This window comes from Musca autumnalis, unplaced genomic scaffold, assembly GCF_047663935.1.
Source record: "Musca autumnalis isolate F117 unplaced genomic scaffold, ASM4766393v1 scaffold_3, whole genome shotgun sequence".
Classification (NCBI taxonomy): domain Eukaryota; kingdom Metazoa; phylum Arthropoda; class Insecta; order Diptera; family Muscidae; genus Musca; species Musca autumnalis.
In genome coordinates, this window is record NW_027411866.1 from 239602629 (window position 1) to 239629478 (window position 26850).

The 26850-nt window shown below is 38.1% G+C and overlaps 1 protein-coding gene across 23 annotated transcripts in view; it reads right to left on the reverse strand.

The window, feature by feature from the left end:
- The window catches only part of Rok (Rho associated coiled-coil containing protein kinase), a 138320-nt gene extending 111644 nt beyond the window's left edge, over window positions 1–26676 (reverse strand). For 6 of the 23 annotated variants that reach the window (XM_073977392.1, XM_073977401.1, XM_073977408.1 and 3 more), the window contains exons 1-2: window positions 26042–26675; window positions 12767–14371 (exon numbers count right to left, since the gene is read on the reverse strand). In XM_073977392.1, coding sequence (XP_073833493.1) covers window positions 12767–12798 — 32 coding nt within the window. In that variant the 5' untranslated portion in view covers window positions 12799–14371; window positions 26042–26675. Of the gene's footprint in view, window positions 1–12766; window positions 14372–26041 lie in introns of all 23 variants that reach the window. The other 17 variants (XM_073977395.1, XM_073977403.1, XM_073977409.1 and 14 more) reach the window with 8 other exon arrangements.
- Between the last annotated feature and the right edge of the window lie 174 nt (window positions 26677–26850).

Genomic DNA, 26850 nt, shown 5'->3' on the forward strand with positions numbered 1-26850 from the left:
AGAGGGGAAGTTTGAGTACCCCCAACGAAGTCTAAATACCAAATTTCACCCATTTCGGTGGAATATTATAGCCACAACGTTCAAAATACCGAAAATCGGGAGGTACCGTTCTATGGGGGCTATATGAAGGCATGGACCGATACCGACAAAGTTCTGGGGGAAAGTTTTATACCACCAACGTAGACTAAGTACCAAATTTCAGCCATTTCGATGTGATATTGAAGCGAAAACCTTCAAAATACCGAAAATCGGGAGGTACAGTTCTATGGGGGCTATATGAAGGTGTGGACCGATACCGACAAAATTCTGGGGGAAAGTTTTATACCACTAAGGAAGGCTACGTACCAAATTTCACCCATTTTGGTAGTATGATGAAGCTAAAACCTTATAAATATCGAAAATCGGGAGGTACCGTTCTATGGGGGTTTTATGAAGTTGTGGACCGATACCGACAAAATCCTGGGGGAAAGTTTTATACCCCTAAGGAAGACTACGTACCAAATTTCAGCCATTTTGGTAGGATGATGAAGCTAAAACCTTAGAAATATCGAAAATCGGGAGGTACCGTTCTATGGGGGCTATATGAAGGTGTGGACCGATACCGACAAAATTCTGGGGGAAAGTTTTATACCACTAAGGAAGGCTACGTACCAAATTTCAGCCATTTTGGTGAAGCTAAAACCTTAAAAATATCGAAAATCGGAAGGTGTGGACCGATACCGACAAAATTCTGGGGGAAAGTTTTATACCCCTAAAGAAGACTACGTACCAAATTTCAGCCATTTTGGTAGGATAATGAAGCTAAAACCTTCAAAATACGGAAAATCGGGAGGTACCGTTCTATGGGGGCTATATGAAGGTGTAGACCGATACCGACAAAATTCTGGGGGAAAGTTTTATACCCCTAAAGAAGATTACGTACCAAATTTCAGCCATTTTGGTAGGATAATGAAGCTAAAACCTTAAAAATATCGAAAATCGGGAGGTACCGTTCTATGGGGGCTATATCAAAACGTGGACCGATATATCCCATTTTCAATACCAACCATCCTGCAAGTAATAAAAACTTCTGTACCAAATTTTGACTCTCTATCTTTAAAATTGCGAGCTGTATCTTGATTTCAACAGACGGACTGACGGACGGACGGACATTGTCAAATCGACATAGACTTTTATGCTGATCAATAATATATATACTTTATAGGGTCTCCGACGAATATTTCGATGTGTTACAAACGGAATGACAAATTTAATTATACCCTCCATATGGTGGAGGGTATAATTATTTGGGGGTATTCTGAATAAGTACTCTCCTTGAGCTTTGTCTATACGCAGTTTCTTTTCCATTTAAATGTCTCCATAATTTTCCGATATTTCCCATATGGTCTAGTAGCAAGGATATGCGAATATCCTACGTTGAACATATTGACGTTACAGTGGATTATTTACTCCTATATATTGACATTTTCAATAGGAATAGTACACACATATCCCGTTCATTGGCTCAGATAGATTTAAGAGTTGTTTGTAGCTAGGACAATTCCAAAAATATTTCCAAAAATACTCTTGAAAATGTAGCAACTGAAAAGAACTTTTTAATACAACTTAGTTCAAATAGGGTTTTGTGGCTAGGTCATCTGAAAATCGAAGAAGACGAAACACTAAAATTTAAAACATTTTCCAATCATCATTTTCATTTTCACCGTGTAAATGTCTCCATAAATCTAATCGGTTTCAAATGTTTAAAACTGGAAAAATGCCGTTCCCTCGCCTGTCAAATCTGAAATCAATTCAACACTTAAAATTTATGGATACTTTTTAGAGAGGCATTACTTTTGTGTGCTGCAGTCGCATTAATAGAAAAACCAAATAAAAAAATTGGCAAGACCAACGATTTTCAGTTGATAAAATTGTTGCGGTGAAAAATCAAATGTTTTCATTCTATTTAAGTGAGTGAGTATGATCGTCATCTATATATAATGCTATATACAACAACAGCAGAGCATAGATCATAATATTTATTTAGATATGAACGTATGTTGTGATCGCAGATATTGCTATAATAAATTTGTTAACACAAACACCTTTTAACAAATTTAGTTGTGATGCTACTACTTTTTTGTGTTCTTGTTGTTTTGTCACCTTAACAACAACCAAATGGCGAGGCAGTCATGAGGTGCAAGCGGAAGGAAGAGATATGATTTCTATGTTGAATATAATGGAAACTTGTGGCATGGTTGGTTGGTATCCCATTCAAAAAGGAATGAAAATCAATCATTATTTGTTTGATATATTCGTTAGGCTTGTAATTAATTGCAGTTACGCTCAAAGTTTGTTTTGGCTTTTTTGTTTGTTTGATTTTTTTTTCATTTTCTAATTTTGCTATTTGGCCAATAACAACAATGCTATTGTTGCATTGTCTTGTTTATGATGGTAGCATATTTGCTTTTAATTGGCATTCTAACACCCATATGTTCAACACCTTGTATAGAGCGAGCAAGCCAGCATTAAGTGAATGGTCTGGTCTGGAAAATGATGACGTTCAAATGAACAAATCAAAACCAACCAAAAAATTGTGAATGCAACAAGTGCTACATCAACAATATGTAATATTTGTTGTATTTTGACACGAAATATTAAATGATTTCAATGAATTGTTGTTGTTGCCTGTCGCCTTTCTTGGCCCAAAGAATGAAGGGGAGGCTGGCTTTACTCTTTTTGGCAATAAACAAAAAATACATAACCAAAAAAAATATGTTAGCTCTTTCTTAGGACCACTGCTTGATGGCTGACGACTGGCTGGAACACAACAAGTTTATTATTGTTAAACTTTTGGTGACAAACGGTTGTTGTGATTTTTAAAACGCAAGAATTTCATTTTTGGTCGAAACTTAGAAAAATGACATGCTGTCATAATGTTGGGAATATATTTTTTGAAACTAAAATCAAAAAGAAAATGTGTTTATCTCCGGATCTCAAGAGAAAATGGAGTAAGTCGCATAATTGTCATATTTCCCCAAAATCTCAGAAAACTGTATTTTATGTATTTATAGACCATCAATGGGGGTGCCTTCTACTGGTTTTTCTATGGAGAAATGTAAGTAACAGATAATGTGGAAATTATGCAAATAATTTTAAATTTAAAATAATGGTGTCTTTCGCCTAAAAATATACCTTTCACCTTCTAATAGACTCATTTCAATCAAAAGACATTTCTTTTTAAATATCCTCGTTCACATTTAACAGTCAATGCGACAGAAAATGGAAAGATTGATGTGAAAATAATTTCAAAAGTTATATTGAAAATTTTTACCCAAGACACAATTTAGCGAGCGAAGGATCCTATAGTTAAGAGATATTTTTTTAAATTATCGAAAACCATTCAAGGGACCTGCATTGGACGATTTCAGATATCTATATTGTATATATCTCTAACCTGTAACCTAAAATCTTGAATCTTTATTTCTGCACTTATTCCTTCTATGTCGTCTTAATAATAACAAATTTCAGATTCACATTATTCTGGTAAATGTTGTAGGACTCGCTTACGTAGCCCGCAATTGTAATATGTTTAAATTCAGCATTAAAGTATGTATTATATCAGTTATTTGAGGTATACTCCAATCAGAGCATATTCTTGTTGCAATTAGCCAAGTTGGTCCGTTTTCAATGCAGTACGTTTTATAGACGGCAGAAAGGAAAGAATGTTATTGAGTAGTATCCACACACTAAGATCTCTCCCAATGTATAGAGTACTTACAGTGAGTGTCAAAAAATTCGGTTTTCAATTTTACCAAAAATAACCCCTCAGTATTTTAGAAACCCTTACCCAATAATCAAAATACCAAATACTTAAAAAAATTTGATCCTGTGGCAATTAAAAAATGTATATAACATGGATCCATGGCAACCCTATAAGCGAGAATAACAAAGAAAAGTTCGTTAACCCTGTTTTCTCTGCCTTAAAAATATTCGGTTTTTGTAACGAAGATCATTTTTAGAATTATTTATAATTAATTTCTCGTTGGAATCGAGATTGGTGATCAATAGACAGCGGAATTTTATGCAACCCCTATTTTTGGTCCGATTCATGTCAAATTTTGGGACTGGGCATATTTTTGGCTTCTGATTACATTGCAATCGAAACATATGAAATATGCAAAATGCATAAATTTTTGCATATGCAAAATTTATGCATTTTACTTATTTTCTTATGCAACAATTTTTTCAATAATAGGTTCAAAAATGTTTGTGTGTTCAATTTTTCTGTTTAAAATCCTCTTCAGACAAGTCAATAAATAAAATAGAGAAATGTATAACCACAGCCACAACCTCCAAAATACCGAAAATCGGAAGGTATCGTTCTTTGGGGGCTATATGAAGACCTGGACCTATAACGACAAATTTCAGATGGAAAGTTTTATACCCACAACGAAGACCAAATGCCAAATTTCAGTGATTTCGGTGGGATATTGAGGCCACAACCTTCAAAATACCGAAAATCGGGAGGTACCATTCTATGGGGGTTATATGAAGACTTGGACCTATGCCGACAAATTTCAGGTGGAATGTTTTATACCACCAAGTAAGACTAAATACCAATTTTCAGTCATTTCGGTGGGATATTGAGGCTACAACTTTCAAAATACTGAATATCGGGAGGTACCATTCTATGGAGACTATATGAAGACCTGGACCTATACCGATAAATTTCAGGTGGAAAGTTTTATACCCCCAACGAAGACTTAATACCAAAATTCAGCCTTTTCGGAGGGATATTGAGGGCACAACCTTCAAAATACCAGAAATCCGGAGGTACCGTTCTATGGGGGCTATATGAAGACGTGGACCTATAACAACAAATTTCAGGTGGGAAGTTTTATACCCACAACGATGACAAAATGCCAAATTTCAGTCATTTCGGTGGGATATTGAGGCCACAACCTTCAAAATACCGAAAATCGGGAGGTACCATTCTATGGGGACTTGGACCTATACCGACAAATTTCAGGTGGAATGTTTTATACCACCAAGTAAGACTAAATACCAATTTTCAGTAATTTCGGTGGGATATTGAGCCCACAACCTTCAAAATACCGAAAATCGGGAGGTACCATTCTATGGGGGCTTTATGAAGACTTGGACCTATGCAGACAAATTTCAGGTGGAATATTTTATACCCCCAACGAAGACTAAGTACCAATTTTCAGTCATTTCGTCATTTAGTAGAGGCTCCTCAGACATATCGGATGTGGGACGGTAACTTTTTAAGTATTTAGTGGTGAATTAAAATCCAGAGAATATTAGGCCCTGCTAAGGTTTTATTAGGGAATAAATAAAGATTACCAAAATAACCCAAAATGTAAAGCGTCAAAATAAAGTTGACACTTTTGCTAATCGTGAGATTTTTTTATTTATTTAACATAATGAAGGGGTTTTGGCTTTTGAACTTGTTATACCCTCAGCCTTTAGGCTAAAGAGGGTATTTACACTTTGATACGACCAAAAATGTACCTCATCGAAATAGTGGTTTTAGACCCCAAGCATGTTTGCACGATATCCGTTTCAGACAATTTTGAGTAGATCTAGCAATGTCCGTCCGTCTGTCTGTCTGTCTGGCAGGCTGGTGCGCACGATAACTCTCGAACGGATCAATCGATTATTTTGTCCAGATTCGATTTAAGTTCGAAGATGGGCCATATAGGTCCACTCCTTCAGGTACCTCCCCCACAAATCTTCAAAAATTGTCGCAAAACTTGTGAGCACGATAACTCTTGTAGGGAATAACCGATTTGGTCCACACTTTGCACATCGTGTAATTTCTACCAAACTTAGATGAGGTTCCAATATGGACTCAATCGGTCCACTGTCACTGTCCTCTATACGACGCTGTAAGTTTCATTAGGGGCAAGTCCATACTTTCTGAGATAATAGCCTGAAAGTTACAAAAACCCTATGACACCGTGTGTAGTGGTTGGAGTGCACGATAACTCTCGAACGGGTTAACCGATTCGGTCTAAAATTTGCCTTTCCTAATATTATGTCCAAACTTAGTTCAAGTTCAAAGATGGATTATATCGGTCCACTCCTTTCGGTACTTCCCCCACAAAAGTTCGAAAATGTTCGGAAAATTTGTGCGTACGATAACTCTTGAAGGGAGTAACCGATTTGGTCCATACTTTGCACATTATGAAATTTCTATCAGACTTAGATGAGGTTCCAATATGGACTCAATCAGTACCTCCCACACAAAATTTCGGAAAAGTTCAGTTTAGGACCTGGTCTCGAATCGCTTTGATTTTTGTTTACGCAAGTTGTATTCACTGTCCCCTATACGAAGGTACAAGTTTTCTCAGGGGCAAGTCCATACTTCCTGAAAAAATAGCCTGAAAGTTGAAAAACAAACCCTATGACACCATGTTTATGGCTGGAGGCGCAAGATAATTCTCCAACGGAAATGCCGATTCTGGCCAAAATTTGGCCTTCGTAATATTGTTTCCAAACTTACTTTAAGTTCGTAGATAAGCCATATCGGTCCACTCCTTCAGGTACCTACCCCACAAAAGTTCAAAAATATTCGGAAAAATTGTGCGCACGAAAACTCTTGATGGGAGTGACCCATTTGGTCCATACTTTACACATTCACATAATATCTACCAGATAGAGATCAGGTTCGAATATGGACTATATTTGTCCACTCCATCCCGTACCTCCCACACAAAATTTTGGATAAGTTCACTTTAAGACCTGCTATTGAATCACTTTGATTTTTGTTGAAGCAACTCACATTCGCTGCCTCAATTACGACAGTAAAAGTTTTTTTCAAGTCCATACTTCTTGAGAAAAAAGACCGAAAGTTGTAAAAACCCCCTATGCACCATATGTAGTGACTGGATATCTCGAACCGAATACTGCGTTCGTCCACACTTTGGATATCTTAATATTTCTCGGAATATTAGATGAAATTCGAAGGTGGAAGGAGTGGACCGTCCGATATTTCCCCCACAAAAGTTCGAAAATATTCGCTAAAATGGTACTCTAAATATTGTCGAAACTCAGTTTAGAAAAACGATAGATATATCCCCGCAAATTTCTGAGCTATAATCCTATCTATAATGTTTTGAAAATACGTAAGTTTTTTTGGAAAAAAGTATTTCATTCTATACAGGCTGAGGAATCTCTGTCGGCGATGTCGACTGATACTTGTTTTTGTACAGTTATATTATTTTTATTTTTTATTTGGCATTTATTTGCGACCCAATGTGTAAAAATGGCCGGGACTATTGAAAAACCTATTTTCCTACGCTATATATGCTAAAGAACTACAATGTCGAAAAATATCTACGAAGCTTTCAATGATGGAAAAGTGGTAAATATACTCAAAAATTATGAAGTCTGCCATATGTTCGGGGGTGTTTGGCAGTAACGGGGTTGGACTAAATCGCTTTTATGGATTCAGGGATATGAGAACAATATCTTCCACACGATATTAAAGAACCTAGTCTAGCGGAATTGGTCTAATACCAAAGTTTTACGTAACATATGGACAGGGATCTGAAGCATTCGCCCATATTTATGAATAACATGTTGCTTTATTTGACTCCTATGTATATCAAACCACTCATTGAAGTCTTTAGACTCCAAATCCATTGAGTACATACCGAAAATTTCGACAAAAAGTTAAATAGAGGCCTATTTTATGCCAAAATTACACGAAAAAGGTGTCAGGGGTCCAATGGGGGCAAATATCACTGGATTCTAGCAAAACACTCGTTGATTTATTGTTTGGAGGATCGAATCTAATAAAAATAAATTCGGAAGCCAAAATATCCCTTCATTTTATTAAAGAAATAAAAAATCTTGCGTTTGGCAAAAGTGTAAACTTTATTTTGACGAGTCAAATTTTGGGTTATTTTGGTAATCTTCATGCATTCCTTAATGAAACGTGGGAAGGTTTTAATATTTTCTGGATTTTAATTCACCACTAAATACTTAAAAAAGTTACATTTATATGTTATACGTATAATATCTCTATGTCGGTGTATTTTTATACCCTCGACCATATGGAGGGTATAATTAAATTTGTCATTCCATTTGTAACACATCGAAATATTCGTCGGAGACCCTATAAAGTATATATATTATTGATCAGCATAAAATTCTATGTTGATTTAACCTTGTCCGTCCCGATTTTCGGTATTTTGAAATCAAGATACAGCTCGCAATTTTAAAGATAGAGAGTAAATATTTGGTACAGAAGTTTTTGTTACTTGCAGGATGGTTGATATTGAAAATGGGATATATCGGTCCACGTTTTGATATAGCCCCCATAGAACGGTACCTCCCGATTTTCGGTATTTTTAAGTTTTTATCTTCATTACCCTACCCAAATGGCTGAAATTTGGTACGTAGTCTTCTTTAGGGGTATAAAACTTTCCCCCAGAATTTTGTCGGTATCGGTCCATGCCTTCATATAGCCCCCATAGAATGGTACCTCCCGATTTTCGGTATTTTGATGGTCTTAGCTTCATTATCACACCGAAATGGCTAATATTTGGTACTTAGTCTACGTTGGTGGTATAAAACTTTTCCCCAGAACGTTGTCGGTATAGGTTCATGCCTTCATATAGCCTCCATGAAAAGGTACCTCCCGATTTTCCGTATTTTTAAGGTTGTGGCTTCAATATTCCACTAAAATGGCTCAAAGTTGGTATTAGTCTTCAATGTGATACATAATTGTTCTCCAGAAATTTGTCAGTACAGGTCCACGTTTTCATATTGCCCCATTTCCGAATAAAATTCGTCGGTATAGGTCCACGTTTCAATATAGCCCCCTTAGAACGGTACCTCCCGATTTTCGTAATACTGAAGATTGTGACGTCAATATGCCACCGAAATGGCTGAAATTCGTTATTAAGTCTTCCAAGAGGTATAAAATATTCCAGAAGAGTGTTATCAGTATAGGTCCACGTCTTCCTATATCCCCATAGAAGCGTACTTCTTGATTTTCGGTATTTTTTAAGTTTTAGCCACATTCTCTTACCGAGATATAGAAAATATGGTACTTATCTTCTTTGAGTCTACAAACTTTCCGTCAGAAATTTGTCGGTATAGATCGACGTTTTGAAATAGCCCCCATAGAACGGTGCCTCACATTGTTTTACCGAAATTGCTGAAGTTTAGTATTAATATTAAGTCTTCTTCATACACGAAAGGAAACTAATTATTCCATTTTACTTCAATACAACTTGTGGTGGAGGGTATAACAAGTTCGGTCCGGCCGAACTTAACGCCGTTCCTACGTTATTTTATTATTTTGACGCTCACTGTATAATAATATTATTGTTCATATCCCATATGTTCTAGTGGCGAGGACATCCGATTTGTTCTTCATATGCCCACATGGTTGGTGGTTCGATATTTCCTGGTTTCATATTGTATTTATAATTATTTTATCATTGACCTAAATAAAATAAATATTTGTTGTACTCAAATGATCTAGAGATAAGGACATTTGATGCGTTCTTATACGATCTTGGTAAATAGTATGTAATGTATAGTATTATTTCAAATATCCCATATGATCTAGTGGCAAGGACATCTGATTGCGGTTTACGGTATGCTGGTATAGTTGATTTTTGATAGTTACAATTATTTAACGATTGTGTTTATATAAACCCATTATTTGTCATATCCCATATGATCTAGTGGCAAGGACATCTTAATCCCTTGTGGTTAATAGTAGAAAAATTCGATGTTAACAAATTGATTTTACATGGTTGTTGCAGTTATTCAATCAAAGACGCCTATGAGATAGAGTGTATATAATCATATTAATATAATAAGGGTATATGATTCCTCGTAGATAAGGGTACAGAATTTAGATATCTTGCAAACTGATTTCACATAGTCGTTCAACATTTTGTTGGATACGTGGATAAGGTAGAGTGGATATATAATCATATCATGTTTTCGTCATATCCCATATGTTCTAGTGGCTAGGACATCTGATTTGTTCTTCCTATGCCCACGTGGTTGGTGGTTAGATATTTCCTGATTTCATAGTGTGTTTATAATTATTTTATCATAGACCTATATAAAATAAGTATTTGTGGTACTCAAATGATCTAGAGGCAAGGACATTTAATGCGTTCTCATACGATCGTGGTAAATAGAATATAATGTATAGTATTATTTCAAATATCCCATATGATCTAGTGGCAAGGACATCTGATTGCGGTTTACGGTATGCTGATATAGTTGATTTCTGAAAGTTGCAATTATTTTAAGATTGTGTTTATATAAACCTATTATTTGTCATATCCCATATGATCTAGTGGCAAGGACATCTTAATCCCTCGTGATTAAAAGTAGAAAAATTCGATGTTAACAAATTGATTTTACATGGTTGTTATAGTCGAAGACGACTATAAGATAGAGTGTATATAATCATATTAATTTTTCCCATATGTTATAAGGGAAAGGATATATGATTCCTCTTATTCCTCGTAGAAAAGGGTACAGAATTTAGACATCTTGCAAACTGATTTCACATAGTCGTTCAACATTTTGTTGGATACGTAGATAAGGTAGAGTGGATATATAATCATATCTTGTTTTCGTCATATCCCATATGTTCTAGTGGCAAGGACATCTGATTTGTTTTTCATATGCCCACGTGGTTGGTGGTTCGATATTTCCTGATTTCATATTGTATTTATAATTATATTATCATAGACCTAAATAAAATAAATATTTGTTGTGCTCAAATGATCTTGAGACAAGGACATTTGATGCGTTCTTATACGATCGTGGTAAATAGAATGTAATGTATAGTATTATTTCAAATATCCCATGTGATCTAGTGGCAAGGACATCTGTTTTTGCTTTACGGTATGCTGGTATAGTTGATTTCTGATAGTTACAATTATTTTAAGATTGTGTTTATATAAACCTATTATTTGTCATATCCCATATGATCTAGTGGCAAGGACATCTTAATCTGTCGTGGTTAAAAGTAGAAAAATTCAATGTTAAGAAATTGATTTTACCTGGTTGTTGCAGTTATTTAATCGAAGACGCCTATAAGATAGTGTATATAATCATATTAATGTTTCCCATATGTTATAAGGGAAATGATATATATCTTTCCTCTTATTCCTCATAGATGAGGGTACAGAATTTAGTTATCTTGCAAACTGATTTCACATAGTCGTTCAACATTTTGTTGGATACGTGGATAAGGTAAAGTGGATATATAATCATATAATGTATTCGTCATATCCCATATGCTCTAGTGGCAAGGACATCTGATTTGTTCTTCGTATGCCCACGTGGTTGGTGGTTCGATATTTCCTGGTTTCATATTGTATTTATAATTATTTTTATCATAGACCTAAATAAAATAAATATTTGTTGTACTGAAATGATCAAGAGACAAGAACATTTGATGCATTCTTATACGATCGTGGTAAATAGTATGTAATGTATAGTATTACTTCAAATATCCCATATGATCTAACGGCAAGGACATCTGATTGCGGTTTACGGTATGCTGGTATAGTTGATTTCTGATAGTTACAATTATTTAAAGATTGTGTTTATATAAAGCCATTATTTGTCACATCCCATATGATCTAGTGGCAAGGACATCTTAATCCCTCGTGGTTAAAAGTAGAAAAATTCAATGTTAACAAATTGATTTTACATGGTTGTTGCAGTTATTTAATCGAAGATGCCTATGAGAGTGTATAAAATCATATTAATTTTTCCCATATTTTATAAGGGAAAGGATATATGATTCCTCTTATTCCTCGTAGATGAGGGTACAGAATTTAGATATCTTGCAAACTGATTTCACATAGTTGTTCAACATTTATACGTGGATAGGGTAGAGTGGATATATAATCATATCATGTTTTCGTCATATCCCATATGTTCTAGTGGCAAGGACATCTGATTTCTTCTTCATATGCCCACGTGGTTGGTGGTTAGATATTTCCTGGTTTCATAGTGTGTTTTTAATTATTTTATCATAGACCTAAATAAAATAAATATTTGTTGTACTCAAATGATCTAGAGACAAGGACATTAGGTGCGTTCTTATACGATCGTGGTAAATATTATTTCAAATATTCCATATGATCTAGTGGCAAGGACATCTGATTGCGGTTTACGGTATGCTGATATAGTTGATTTCTGATAGTTACAATTATTTTAAGATTACGTTTATATAAACCTATTTTTTGTCATATCCCATATGATCTAGTGGCAAGGACATCTTAATCCTCCGTGGTTAACAGTAGAAAAATTCGATGTTTACAATCTGATTTTATATATTTTTTGTAGTTATTTATGTCGAAGAGTGTATATAATCATAGTATTAATTCTATCCCATATGATTTAGTGGCAAGGACATCTGATTTGTTCATTATATACCCTAATTATAAAGTAGCCTGACTTCCGTATCGGCAGATTTTTTGTAGATTTTAAACACCCATTCATTGTTCCTCGAAAATGCAACTAAATGCATCGGAAATAAAAATGTTAACCGTTTGCTTTTTACCCGCGTTAAAATGTGATATTGAGACGTTTTGAAATAGTACATAGCTTTGCATTTGTTAAGTATGACGGCGTTATGAAACACAATACTTCAGACATTTGGAGTCATATGCCAAGCATCTGACGATACGGAAGTCAGCCGTACATACAAAAGTTCTAAACTTAAGGCCTAAAAAAACATAAAGTAAGAAAAAAAGTAACTTACCTCCGCCTTCGATCTTCATCTAAGACCTCCATTTTGTGGTGAAATTATTTTTCGATTCGTTGATGAATTTTGATTTTGTTGTTTTTAAAATAAAATGTTCGATTTTGTTGATGTTCGTTTTTTAAACTCGTTTAGCCGAGTATCCTCCTCCTTTCAGGTGGTAGTGATGCAACATCAAAGAAAAAAGGAAACCAACTTTGTTGGATATGGGAAAATAAATGTTTAAATGTAACACTTCTTCTTCTAATACTTTTTCAAAAGATTATTGGATTTGTTGGCTAATGATGAAAGTTTCCGAAACAGAAAATAAAAAAAAAAACAAAGATGTCACATTAATTTGAATGTTGCAGTTTTCCTAAATAAGGTTTTAAACCTTTTGTGCTTAACATTGGTTTTGTATGGAGGATCAACAACAAATGATGATGGTTGGTAATGTCAATATTATCACTGTTTGGGATGAGAGGGAGACACATGCAGCACAGCATCCAGCCAGGTCGCCCGCCACCAGTAACAATGACGACTATGGTGCCAAATGTGAGGTTATAAAACTGCTGCTAAACGTTGTTGTCAAACAAATCCAAGCAGTAACAAGAGGTTGTTTTGAAATGTTGTTGATGGAAGTCAAATAGTTGTACTCCCGCACACAAAGCAAACCTCCGCTCCAATGCCAATTAATGTTTTGGATTTTCCTACTACCGTTTTTTTCTTGGATATGTTTAGATTAAAGGCTCACAAAGATCAGTTGCTGCCTCAATTTCTTTGATGTGGATGTGGGGGAAGGTTTTTTCTTGTTTGTTGTTCCACAGATGTCGTTGTTGTAAAAATTGTCACTCATATATAGGTATGTGTGTATGTGGTGCTTAACCAAAAAAACAAATATTATTTCTAAAGGTTTTCTTGTTTTTTAGGGGGGATCGTGACAACTACTTTTTTATTACTGGGCCCTAGCTGGTTTTTATGAGTAGGGTAATGGGCAAATATGGGTTGCCTCCTTCTTCTACTTGTTTCCTTGTTCCCCTTTATTTCCAAAAAGTATGAAAAGTTGTTTCTTTGTTGCTTTCTCAGGTCTCTTCTATTGCTTAATATTGTGTTTTATTTGCGTTTTACTGCTTCGCTTTTCTGTGACTTGGTTTGTTATGCTTTTAAGTACTTTTTTTCTTGAATAGCAGGCTACTTTTTTGTTGCTTTTTCGTTTGGCGAAATGTTTTCTTGGTATGATTTTGAATTTGTTTTTCGCAAAAAAATATTTTAGCCCCCAAAAAAGTTAGTTTTGCTTCTTGTTTAATCAGTCATTCATTCACATTAGCATTGACTTCTTCGTTTTCTTTTTGTTATTCTTTTGATATTCACATTAAATGGTTTGTTTTGTGTGTGTTTGTCTGGGGATAATTCCAGGTGAATGTTGGTTTTTTAATTCCGGCTTGGGGATTACAGCAGTGATACCAGAATGATGGTTTTTTATGGAGCAATACTGCTAGGTAGTTGTTTGTTTGTGGCTGGGTGCACCCCAGGTTGCTTCCTTTTTAATTATCTATTTTTCACTGCTGGATAGTTTTTTTACTGTTGGGTTGATATAAAAATAAAGTTTGCGTTCTGTAAAGAAGTCTGCAAAGAAAGAATAAAAAAATAAGTTTAGCAATATTAAACTTTGGAATAAAGAGTAGTAAAATGTTTATATACTGAAGAATAAAAACCTAAAGAGACAACCTATCATCACAATTTTTGTCAAAATTGAATAGCAACATTTAAACACATTTAAACATTTTCTGCTCAATACGCGCAAAACTTCGAAATACCTTGGGTCTGAAATTAATTTACGACTAGTCAAACTTTTATAATATATAAATCAATATTTCTCTTCATATATTATTGGCATTGCCAGCCGAGGCGATATATATATGGACTTTTCAGAGTAGAAGGGTGACAAAGAAAGCCAAACGGCTAATGCAATCCACGACGCACAGTGATACCACTGAGTTGTTGTTGTTGTAACAGTGTTTATTATTATGTTTGTATATCCGTTCTTCTGTTCAATCTGGCTCTGAGTCTTTCTCCAGTTCCAGGAAAGTGGCTGCTCGATGGGATGTAACCACAGATCCACTGAAGTTAGGTGAGTAGGTTAGGCAGGGCAGTTGAATAGGTGCAGTGTGTCGTGCGGGCCCATGCTGCAAACTGGGCAGTTGTCTTGCACGGCGCGGTCGATTTCCGGCCAATAAGAATTTAGGCGACTGCAATATTGCGTAGTTGAGACAAAACTACTCTAGTTTGTCGTGGCAGCTGACGCTCCTCAGCTGCGATAGATGGGGGATGTATTTCGAGGACTTTATTCACACTATAGTTACTTAAGGCCTTGGCAACTGCATCCGTGTGAATACTATTTAAACCTGCTCGATACGCTTGTTGATCTAGGGGTTCTCTCCTATATTGTTGGACCTCCCTCTCTAGAGCATGAATATCCTTCCTGATGTGCCTGAATGTGTCGGGCTTAGCCAGCAGATGGTGATTGCGATGGCTCTCACGGTAACACCCAAGCAAGTACTGCAACGAAAGCATCATTGTGTTGCTTTACTGGAAGAATCTTTGCCTCCTCATGTAGATGGTCCACTAAAGACTTGAGGAGGCACCCTGTTTCTGTTCTCAGGGCGGCATTCCGGCAGGTTTGAATCTTTTTCCAGTTCGTATCACACAATTCCGAGGACCAAACTGGCGCCGCATAGCTTACCACAGACCGACTTATCGCGTTATATGTGGTCAACAAGGTTTCTTTATCTGCAACCCAAGTACTGCCGGCTAGGGACTTGAGGACCTTGTTCCTGCTTTTCAGTTTGACGCAGATAGCCCCTAAAATTTTGGGGCAGTTTGTGGGCGGAATTCTGCTACCGTCGACCACGACATTCAATTCTCTTCCAAACTGCGCTGTCCATGTGGTTGTTGTTGTAGCAGCTTCTACAAGTACATGTAAATCTTTATTTTATTGATTCGGCTCTGCCTCCAGATCCAAGCTCAGAAAGGACGCCACCTGAATTGGATTAGTCCAAAGAGAGAGAGAGAGGAGTTAAGTCAGTCGGGTTGGCTGGGCAGTTAAACAGGTGCTGCGTAGTATGCGGACCGGTGCCACATGCTGGGCAGATATTCCGCGTGCCATCAATCCTGGCCCAGTAAGAATTGAGGCGGCTGCACCAACCAGATCTATGTTGCGCCAACACGACTCTCGTTTGTCTTGGCAGCTGCTGTTCTTCCGCTGCCACGGGTGGTGGATGATCTTCGAGGACTATATTCACACTGTAGGCTGCCAGAGCCTCTGCAACCGCAACAGTATGAATGTCTCTTAAACCTGCCTGGTATGCACGTTGATCTAGAGGTTCTCTTTTATATCTTTGGACCTCTCTCTCTAGATCTCTATAATCCTCCCTAACTCGCCTGGGGGGTTCAGGCATATCCACCAGATGGTGATTTGGGTGGTCCTGCCTATAGCATCCAAGCAAGTACTGCATCGTCAACATCCTGTTGTGACGACTCACAGGAAGGATCTTTGTCTCCTCATGTAAATGGTCCACTGCAGACATAAGTTGACACCCTGTAGCTGTTCTCAGGGCAGCATTCTGACAGATTTGTAGTTTATCCCATTGCGTATCACTTACGTTAGCAAACCACGCTGGCGCCGCATAGCTTACCACAGACCGGCCTATCGCGTTGTATGTGGTTAACAAGGTTTCTTTATCCGCACCCCAAGTGCTGCCGGCTAGGGACTTGAGGACCTTGTTCCTGTTTCTCAGCTTATCGCAGATAACTGTAGTATGCTGGGACGACTTATACATGCTATCGAATGTGACCCCTAGGACTTTGGAGTAGTTTGAGGTCGGAATAGTTGCACCGTCGACCTGCACATTCAGTGGGAGCTTCATTTGCGCCGTCCATGTGGTGAACAGTGTGGCTGTTGACTTAGTGGTGTATATTTTCATATTCCTCGCGTGGAAAAACTCTACAAGATCAATGAGATAGGCATTTAGCCTTTCACAAACGTTACCTACACTGGGACCTGACTCAATGCCGTCGGGAGGGCGTGGAATTGCAGAGAGGTAGAGGTTAAACAGTTCCGGAGATATCACCCCCCCTTGGGGAACTCCCTGCTTCACTCTACGGGGTTTGGACTTCCTGTCTCTGAATTCCACGTATGACTGGCGACCACACAAATAGTTGATGACCCAGCGTTTCAGACAAGGCCGGAGGGTAGTATTCTCGATATTCTCGAACAGCCTAGCATGGCTGACGGCATCAAACGCTTTGGTCAGATCCAATGCTACCATCACTGTTCTGTGACATGGTTTGTCCTGGCTGAGCCCTCGTCCAATATATGTGGAAATGGCGTGCAGTGCTGTTGTGGTACTGTGCTGCTTCCGGAACCCGTGTTGATGATCTGCAACTGGATAACACGTTCTGATGCTGGGGAGGAGTAATGCCTCGAGTATCTTTGCTACTGGTGATAGAAGTGAAATCGGCCTGTACGACTCACCTTTACTGGCATCTTTGCCAGGTTTCAGCAGCGGGACCACCCTGCCCATCTTCCAGGCATCGGGAACTATTAGGGTGGCCAGCGATAAGTTGAGGACCTTACTTAAACACTCGACTCCTGGGCCATCCAGCTGTTTTAGCAACACCATAGAAATTCCGTAAGGTCCAAGCGCTTTGGATGACTTTGCGCCTCGGATAACATCTGCAACATCATCCATCGTAAATTGTGGCGGTTCTTCTTCGGCTGGAAGAGATCGCAAACGACGCAAAACACTTCTCTTCGCCCGGTCGCTATCGGGGTGCTCTATAAATTGTCGGCAGAAATAGCCAGCGCACCTCTTCGGATCTGTCACAGTCACGTCGTTAAACGTGACAGATGTCCGATCGTCTCTCCTACCAGGGTTCGATAGCGCCTTAACCGTTGTCCACAATTTATTACAGCCGGCTCCAATGTTGCAGCACTTCAGATGTTCTAGCCACTTTTTCCGCTTGTGTTCACTGACTAATCTACTGACTTCCATTGTCAGTTCCCTGACTCTGGGGTCGTTAGGGTTCGTACGGCGTGATGAGCTTACGCTCGTTAGCTAATCCCGTCGCCTCTGCTGGGAAATTGGGTCTTATTTCAGGTATTCGACCAGCAGGGATAAAGCGAGCGGCTGCAGCAGTGATGATGTCTCGGAACTTCCTCTCTGCTACCCGAACATCAGAGGGACTGGGAAATTCTCTGAAGCGTTGATTATTGAACTCTGTGAAACCTTGCCAATCCGCTTTTCCATGATTAATGAATGTGCGGCGTTCAGAGCTTATGAAGTCTGGTGGTCTGTTTATAGAGATGAGGATTGGGAGATGGTCCGACCCAAGGGAAATGACGGGTTGCCATGTACGTCATTCGTCAGACCAGGTGACACGATGGATATGTCAGGCGAACTGTGGCAGTCTCCTCTAATCCTGGTTGGTGCGTCCTCGTTCGCAGTGCAGAATGTGGAGCTATCTATTTGCTCAGCCAGATCTGTACCTCTCTGGTCATTCCCTAGAGCTGAATGCCAAAACTCGTGATGTGCATTGATATATACACATTCAGCAGTTCTATCTCGGCGGATCCACACCTTACCGCTACCCCCATACACTCCAAGTATGGGTCACTAGAGTCTAGCTCAGGCGAGATAGGTCTGTACTGGATAGACTGGTGCAATAGGAATGTAAGCCCTCCACCTCCACTTCTGGTACGATCCTGGCGAAGAACGTTGTATACATCACAACTCCGAAGACTGCAGTTGTTGCTCAGCTTCCTTTCCTGGATCGCCGCGACCATAATATTTCTCCGACTCATAAAGTCCACGATCTCATTGATCTTGGTTCGAGGACCATCGCAGTTAAACTGCAAGAATGTTACATCCTCAGGAACTGGGACAGCAATACGCGGTGTTAACGGCTGCTGCTGATACTGCTGTCTGGGAGATTGCGGGGGAGATTCATAATCCGATGATGTTGATGATGAAGACTCACTGGGGTCCATATTGGCGCAGCACGACGCAACATAAACCCTGTCGTAATACTCCCTCAGGTAGGTGAGACAGTTTCTGAAATGCACCCATCCTTGGCACTCGTTGCATCTCATTGACACCGACATATGGTGGATGAGACGTTGACAAACGGTGCAGAACCATGGCCCGGGGTTACTCTCAATCCCGGCACGGACCAAAAGAATCCGGAGCAGGCATTCCGGGACATGCCGCTCCCAAAATAAAAATAAGACGAACACGAACAAGTAGTTGCTGAGGTGACGGCCCCTGGCCGAGAAGATGGTTCCTCGGGTCAATCCGGTACATAGAACCGGCCGTCGTGGGATTGCCCTAAAAATGTGAACTTTGACAGCGATTTATTTAAAAAGTGCTCAGGCGATTTTTTTTCTCATCTATGAACATTGAAGTTTCAGAATCCACAAAAACTTCCAAGGTGTAAGCTGCTTTCATTTAATGTTGGTTCAATAGCACCGTGGTTGTTGGAACGAAGCAGTAATTTGACAACGTTTGATAAAATTTTCAGAGCTATAGGGATTCCAGGAAAAATCATAAAAACCTAAAAAAAACATAAAAATTTGAATTTTGACGGCAATTTAATTAAAAAGTGATCCGGCGATTTTTTATTTTTCTCATCTATGAAAATTGTAGTTCCAGAATCCGCAAAAACTTCCAAGGTGTAAGCTACTTTCATTTAAAGTTGGTTCAAGAGCACAGTGGTAGTTGGAACGAAGCAGTAATTTGACAACGTTTGGTAAAATTTTCAGAGCTATTCGATGATAATGCCCCTAAACTTAACACAACAGGTACATCTAGTAATTTTAACTCGCTCCTTTTCGGGATATAAGAAAATGGCAAATCGACTGATCGGTAAAAAAAGTAAGATCGCCTACCCCTTCACAAACACACTTTTCCTTTTACAATTCGCAAAAATAAATCTGTCCAATAAGAAAAACAAAAAACAAACCGCCAGCCAATGGGTTAATTGAAGAAGCAACAAATTGTTTTTTTTTATTCAACCCCAACCACTGACGGAAGATGTTTGTGTTTGTTGTTGTTTTTGTTATTGTTGACATTGTTGCGTTTGCTCCGGTTGTTGTTATTGTCTTTGAAGTAAAGCATAAAACCACAAGAAAACAACAACATAAGAAACCGAACGAATTCAAAATAAAAGCAAAAGAGAGGGAGAGAGCAATAAATGGAGAGCACAAAGTCAGCAAAATGTTTTGAGGTCGTCGGCGTTATGATAAAAAAATATTTATGATTTATTTAGGCGGCTAAAACGGTGTAAATGCAAAACAGAACGAAAATTATATAGACAGTCATTACTGGCAAACAGAAGGGAGTCATTAGGTCTGTACGATAACTCAAAAGTTTGTAAAAATTTGTACAAACTTTTACAAAATGCTGTTCGATAACAAACTTGTTCAGTGAAAGAGAAATGAGAAGTACTTGCAAATACTTTTTACTTGCGAAGCTATCGAACAGACCTATTATTATGGAATAAAGTAGCAACTAGCGTAAGGTATATTGATCAGAAAGGTGAGACGTCTTCATAAATTATTGGAAGTTAGTATTGGAATTAAGTCTTTAAAGACAACAAAAATCAGTGCCTATAGACGACAAGAAAGGAGTCATTTTAAAATAATGAAATTAAGTAGAGCTTATGAGTGGAACTGTTTATAGACGAATCGGACAAAGACAAAGTTTATAGTGGATAGATAGCGGAATCCTATGCAAATGCATATATGGTTAGGATGGTCGTAGAGAAAATCTGATTGGACAGGAACTCGTTTTATCACAAAATAAAACGAATTAGGCCCAGAAATTTTTGACATATTTGCATAAAATGAGCATTTGCAAAAATATATACAAGGGTTTGTGGTCTAAAAATCACACCGAAATGGCTGAAATGTGGTATTAAGTCTTCGTTAGGGGTATGAAACTTTACACCTGAAATTTGTCCGCATGGGTGCACATCTTCTTATAGCCCCCATAGAACGGTACCACCCGATTTCCGATATTTTGAAGGTTGTAGCCTCAACATTACACTTAAATGGCTGAACTTTCCACCCGATATTTGTCAGTACAGGAAGCATGGAATTGCTCTTTCCACTCATAGATTCACACATGTTTTCGTTTTGATTGTATTTTTTTGGTCTCCACTGATATAAACTTACAAATGATATTCGAACAGACCCTAAACTGCATTTAAACCAAAATGTAAGGGAGGTGCCCTAAGTTCATGTTTATATTATAGCCTTTTGCAGGGTTAACCTTATTAATGAGGATTTATTTGACGTATATGCAAAGGAATTGACATTTGAAACCCAGTGTGTTTGTTAAATCCGGTTATATATAAACGTACTATAAGGAGAAAATCGATATGAACCATTTTCGTAGTTAAACTAAATTTGAAACGTAAGTAACTTTTTCAAAAATTGAAAAAATGGAAGCACATCCAAACTTAGCTCGTGGAGTCAGGATTTTTGGCGAAACTAAGACCACTTTTAAAGAGGTATAGAAGGATGTTGTGGATCAATTAAATAGTTGTGGTCCACCAACCCATCCTGATGACATCTGTGAGAGACTGAACAACTATTTAACCGATCTTACCACCTTTTTCCATTCGAGGAATATGCAGATTTCCGCCACAAAATCAACAGCCACTCTGTTCACCACATGGACAGCGCAGTTTGGAAGAGAATTGAATGTCGTGGTCGACGATAGCAGAATTCCGACCACAAACTGCGCCAAAATCGTAGGTGTTACATGCGACACTACTTTCACGTCGTCGCGCACGCCACAGCTATCTGCGACAAACTGAAAAGTAGGAACAAGGTCCTCAAGTCCATAGCCGGCAGCACTTGGGGTGCAGATAAAGAAACCTTGTTGACCACATACAACGCGATAGGTCGGTCTGAGTAAGCTATGTGGCGCCAGTCTGATTCCCGAGATTATGTGATACGAATTGGAAAAATATTCAAACCTGCCAGAATGCCGCCCTGAGAACAGCAACAGGGTGCCTCCTCAAATCTTCAGTGGACCATCTACATGAGGAGGCAAAGATTGTTCTAGTAAGGCAACACAATGAGATGCTTTCGTTGCAATACCTGATTGGATGTTACCGTGTGAGCCATCCCAATCACCATATTGTGGGTAGGCCCGACAAATTCAGGCAGATCAGGAAGGATATCCATGCTCTAGAGCAGAGCTGAGCAAAATCGAGAGAGAGGCAAATTTAAGGGAGAATTAATATTTAATTTTTCTTGATGTTTCATTTCTTATTTCAACATTTTTTAAATACTAATGTTGTCTAAAATCGATCACCCCTGCTCTAGAGGGAGAGGTCCAACTAGATCAACAAGCATATCAAGCATGTTTGAATAGCATTCACACGGACGCAGTTGCCAAGGCCTAAACAATTATAGTGTGAATAAAGTACTCGGAGTACATCCCCCATCTATCGCAGCTGAGGAGCGTCAGCTGCCACGACAAACCAGAGTAGTTTTGGCTCAACTACGCTCGGGATATTGCAGCCGCCTAAATTCTTATTGGGCGGAAATCGATCGCGCCGTGGAAGACATCTGCCCAGTATGCCACATAGGCCCGCACGACACAAAACACCTTTTCAACTGACCAACCAAACCTACTCATCTAACTCCAGTGGATCTGTGGTTGCATCCCATCGAAGCAGCCACTTTTCTGGAACTGGAGATAGACCCAGAGCCAGATTGAACAAAAGAACGAACATACAAACATAATAACAAACACTGTTACAACAACAACATTACAGACAAACAAAAGGAAGTCATTACTGACAAATGGAAATAAGTAGTAACTAGCATAAGGAGGTATTCCTATATATTGATCAGAAATGTGAGACGTCTTCATTAAGGGCGTAGACAGGATCTAATTTAGTGGGTATGACAACTCATATGTAAACAAGTAAGAACGGCGTTAAATTCGGCCGGGCCGAACTTGTTATACCCTCCACCACAAGTTTTTATTGAAGTAAAATGGAATAATTAGTTTCCTTTCGTGTATGAAGAAGACTTAATACTAAATTTCAGCAATTTCGGTAAAACAATGTGAGGCACCATTCTATGGGGGCTATTTCAAAACGTCGATCTATACCGACAAATTTCTGACGGAAAGTTTTTAGGCTCAAAGAAGAAATAACGAATTTCAGCCATTTCGGTTGAATATTGACGTCACAATTTTCAGTATTACGAAAATCGGGAGGTACCGTTCTATGAGGCAATATGAAAGCGTGGACCTGTACAGACATATTTCTGGCGAACAGTTTTATATCACATTGAAGACTAAATACCTAATTTCAGCCATTTTGGTGGAATATTGAGGCCTCAACGTTCAAAATACCGAAGACATGGACCGATACCGAAAAAGTTCTGGGGGAAAGTTTTATACCACCAACGTAGACTAAGTTCCAAATTTCAGCCATTTCGGTGTGATAATGAATCTAAAACCTTCAAAATACTGAAAATCGGGAGGTACCGTTCTATGGGGGCTATATGAAGGTGTGGACCGATACCGACAAAATTCTGGGGGAAAGTTTTATACCCCTAAAGAAGACTACGTACTAAATTTCAGCCATTTTGGTAGGATAATGATGCTAAAACCTTAAAAATACCGAAAATCGGGATGTACCGTTCTATGGGGGCTATAGGAAGGTGTGGACCGATACCGACAAAATTCTGGGGGAAAGTTTAATACCCCTAAAGAAGACTACGTACCAAATTTCAGCCATTTTGGTAGGATAATGAAGCTAAAACCTTCAAAATACCGAAAATCGGGAGGTACCGTTCTATGGGGGCTATATGAAGGTGTGGACCGATACCGACAAAATTCTGGGGGAAAGTTTTATACCCCTAAAGAAGACTACGTACTAAATTTCAGCCATTTTGGTAGGATAATGATGCTAAAACCTTAAAAATACCGAAAATCGGGAGGTACCATTCTATGGGGGCTATATGAAGGTGTGGACCGATATATCCCATTTTCAATACCAACCATCCTGCAAGTAATAAAAACTTCGGCACCAAATGTTGACTCTCTATCTTTAAAATTGCGAGCTGTATCTTGATTTCAACAGACAGACATATGGACGGACTGACGGACATGGTCAAATCGACATAGAATTTTATGCTGATCAATAATATATATACTTTATAGGGTCTCCGATGTGTTACAAACGGAATGACAAATTTAATTATACCCTCCATATGGTGGAGGGTATAAAAACATATCGTGTAAAGTACCCATAAGTATATCGTAATATTTCTTCCATCGGATCACCCATTCGAGTAAATTTTAAGCTACATGTTCTGTATGCGGCCCTAGTTAAGACAGTACAATTTTTTTTGGGGCAAATCCATATTTTCTGAGAAATTGGCCTAAAGACTCAAAAAATCCTATAGAAGCCAGAAGTATTGTGTTTGCTTCTTTTCTTTAGTTCCGAGGCTGATGGTGCATCTCTGTCGGCACAGCTGACTTATGCTTTCTTACTTGTTTAACCTGGAAAATGAACCAGAGTCAGATTTAATAGGGCACGGTACCACCAAAGCTAGCTAACTCAAAACAAACATCATCTAAAAAAAATTCCTCACTATCCGGATGGTGTGCCTAAACTTGACATAAAACAGGGATCTAATAGAATGTTGGTCTCTCCAATCATTTAGTAGCTGTACTACGCTTAAGTCCATATCAGCACCCGGGCGCGAATCTTGTTTATATGTTTACCACAGATAGTCCTTAGAGTTCTGAGTACAATGATATAGGTATGTACATTTTTTGCTTGCAAAAGTCTATACTTTCTGAGATGTGAAGGGCCGACAAACTACAAAAACTTTTAATTTTTATAGGGTATTCCCTATAAGTGGGAAGTGTATATATTCGCAACAAAAAACTGAATAGTTTTTTTTAAATGATATTAGAAATCATGGCTTACCTCCTCTCGGTTCGGTATGAACTTTTTAACATAGGTAATCCTTGGCACCGTGGTGCAATGGTATGCACGCCCGCCTTTCACGCAGAAGGTCGAGGGTTCGATTCCCCGGCCAAGCAACACCAAAACATTTTTCAACGGTGGCAAAATACCCCTCAGTAATGTTGGCGACATTTCCTGAGTATTTCAGCCTTGAAAAACTTCTCCACAAGTGGTGTCTTAAGACACGCCGTTCGGACTCGGCGATAAACAGTAGGTCCCATATCATTGAGCTAAATATGAATCGGGGTGCACTCATTGATATGAGAGAAGTCTCCCTTGTCCCGTATGGGATGTTGTGGAACAATGTTTGTGTGTTGTTTAATCCTTGGCACCCTGATCACAACGATATATACATAGCTTTCCCGTCCATAAGTAAGTCCATACTTCCCGAGATTATGGTCTTGTTTTTTTACTTTTATGACAATTAATGATTAACATTTCACCCCGATCTGGGAGTAAGACATTTTCGAAATGTCAAGATCCATATATCGATAAGTATGGACCTTCCCCAGGAAAACTATATATCGTTGAGATCAGGATCCCAAGTTTCCCTACGCTAAAAATTTCAGCCCGATCCGAGAGGTGCCCATGACGAGACTTGTTCCGAAATTATCCCTATGAAGACTTTCCATTCCTCTAAAAAAGAATATTCTAATTATTAATGAATAATTATACATTTTGAATATAAGCTTACGCATACGGACGGAATCCTAACCCTTTTTCAATATCATCTTTCGCCAAGGATTACATTTCCCAGATCCTCTTGTTACAAGAAAATAAAATCCATTAGTGGCATTTTTATCCAATTTCATCTAATTTCTTATTAGAAATTTGGGAAACTGTCAATTCACTGTGGCGGCTTGAAATATTAAATTGAATTGAGATCAACGACGCCAACAAACACTTCCAAATGACTTTGCTGTTTTGTGCGAATTGCAAACAGTGGTTGGTGTTGTTGCTTCTGCCGATCAATGGCTGAGTGTTTCCGAATTTAACCAATTCCAATTAGCCTTTCTCTATAACTTGGAACTTTTATGTTTTTAGATAATTTCTTTGGGTTTTTGTTTTCCTCCCTTCTTTGTGGTGTACTCCAAAGTCCGCAATATTTTGTAACAATCACACATAGATTTTTTATTAAATGGGAGACATGATAGTGGTAGACGACACAACGAATGTATGGAGAGACAACGAACAAATAAATCTACGTACGTAAGTGAATGTTGGTTGACTTACAATTTGCTTTTGTACGTTTTTGCTACACGTTCAGGCGACAATATTCAACTCTTTTTTTATGGATTTTTATTTCCTCTTAACGAAAAAAAAAACACAGATCTAATGCTCTTCTCAAGACATTTTGCAAACTTTTCTCCTTAAATAATTTTTATCACTCCTTTTTTGTAAATGATTATTATTTTTCTTTCTTCCGATTTCAACAATCGCCACTTCACTTTTTTATGCTGCTCACTCTTTTTTTACATTACTTCCATACACCACAACCTTCTTTCAGTTCATTTCGTTTTTTTGTTAATTCCTCCACACACCATCATCATCAAGCAAAAAAAAAAGATCTGTTGCTTTGGTTGGTGTGTGCAATATTTCTTCACTTCACTCTTATGTTTTCTTCTTTTCGACGTTTTAACATCAATTTTTCACGGCAAACGTAAGCGTTTTGTTTTTATCTTTTAGTAAATATTACTTTTATGCAAACTGAACAAACGAATTGTATGCAGAATTTTGGCGTTTTTGTTTAATTTAAAGAAACAATAAATTAAATATTTTTTAATGAAAAATCACGACCAAGACTAAACGAATGAATAGAGAACGACACAAATTACAACACTCACACAAACGCAATACGCTAATCACTGAAAGATGATGGCACCGGTGCCTGTTAATCTCTGAAAAATAATAGCACAAAACCGCGACGGGCTTTTTGTGTTCTGTTATCATTTTTCAGCGATTTTTGTTTCTAATTTCCCGGTGTAAACACAACATTATTATAATTTTGCCATCTTGTAGTGCGTTTACATATTACCGCATTT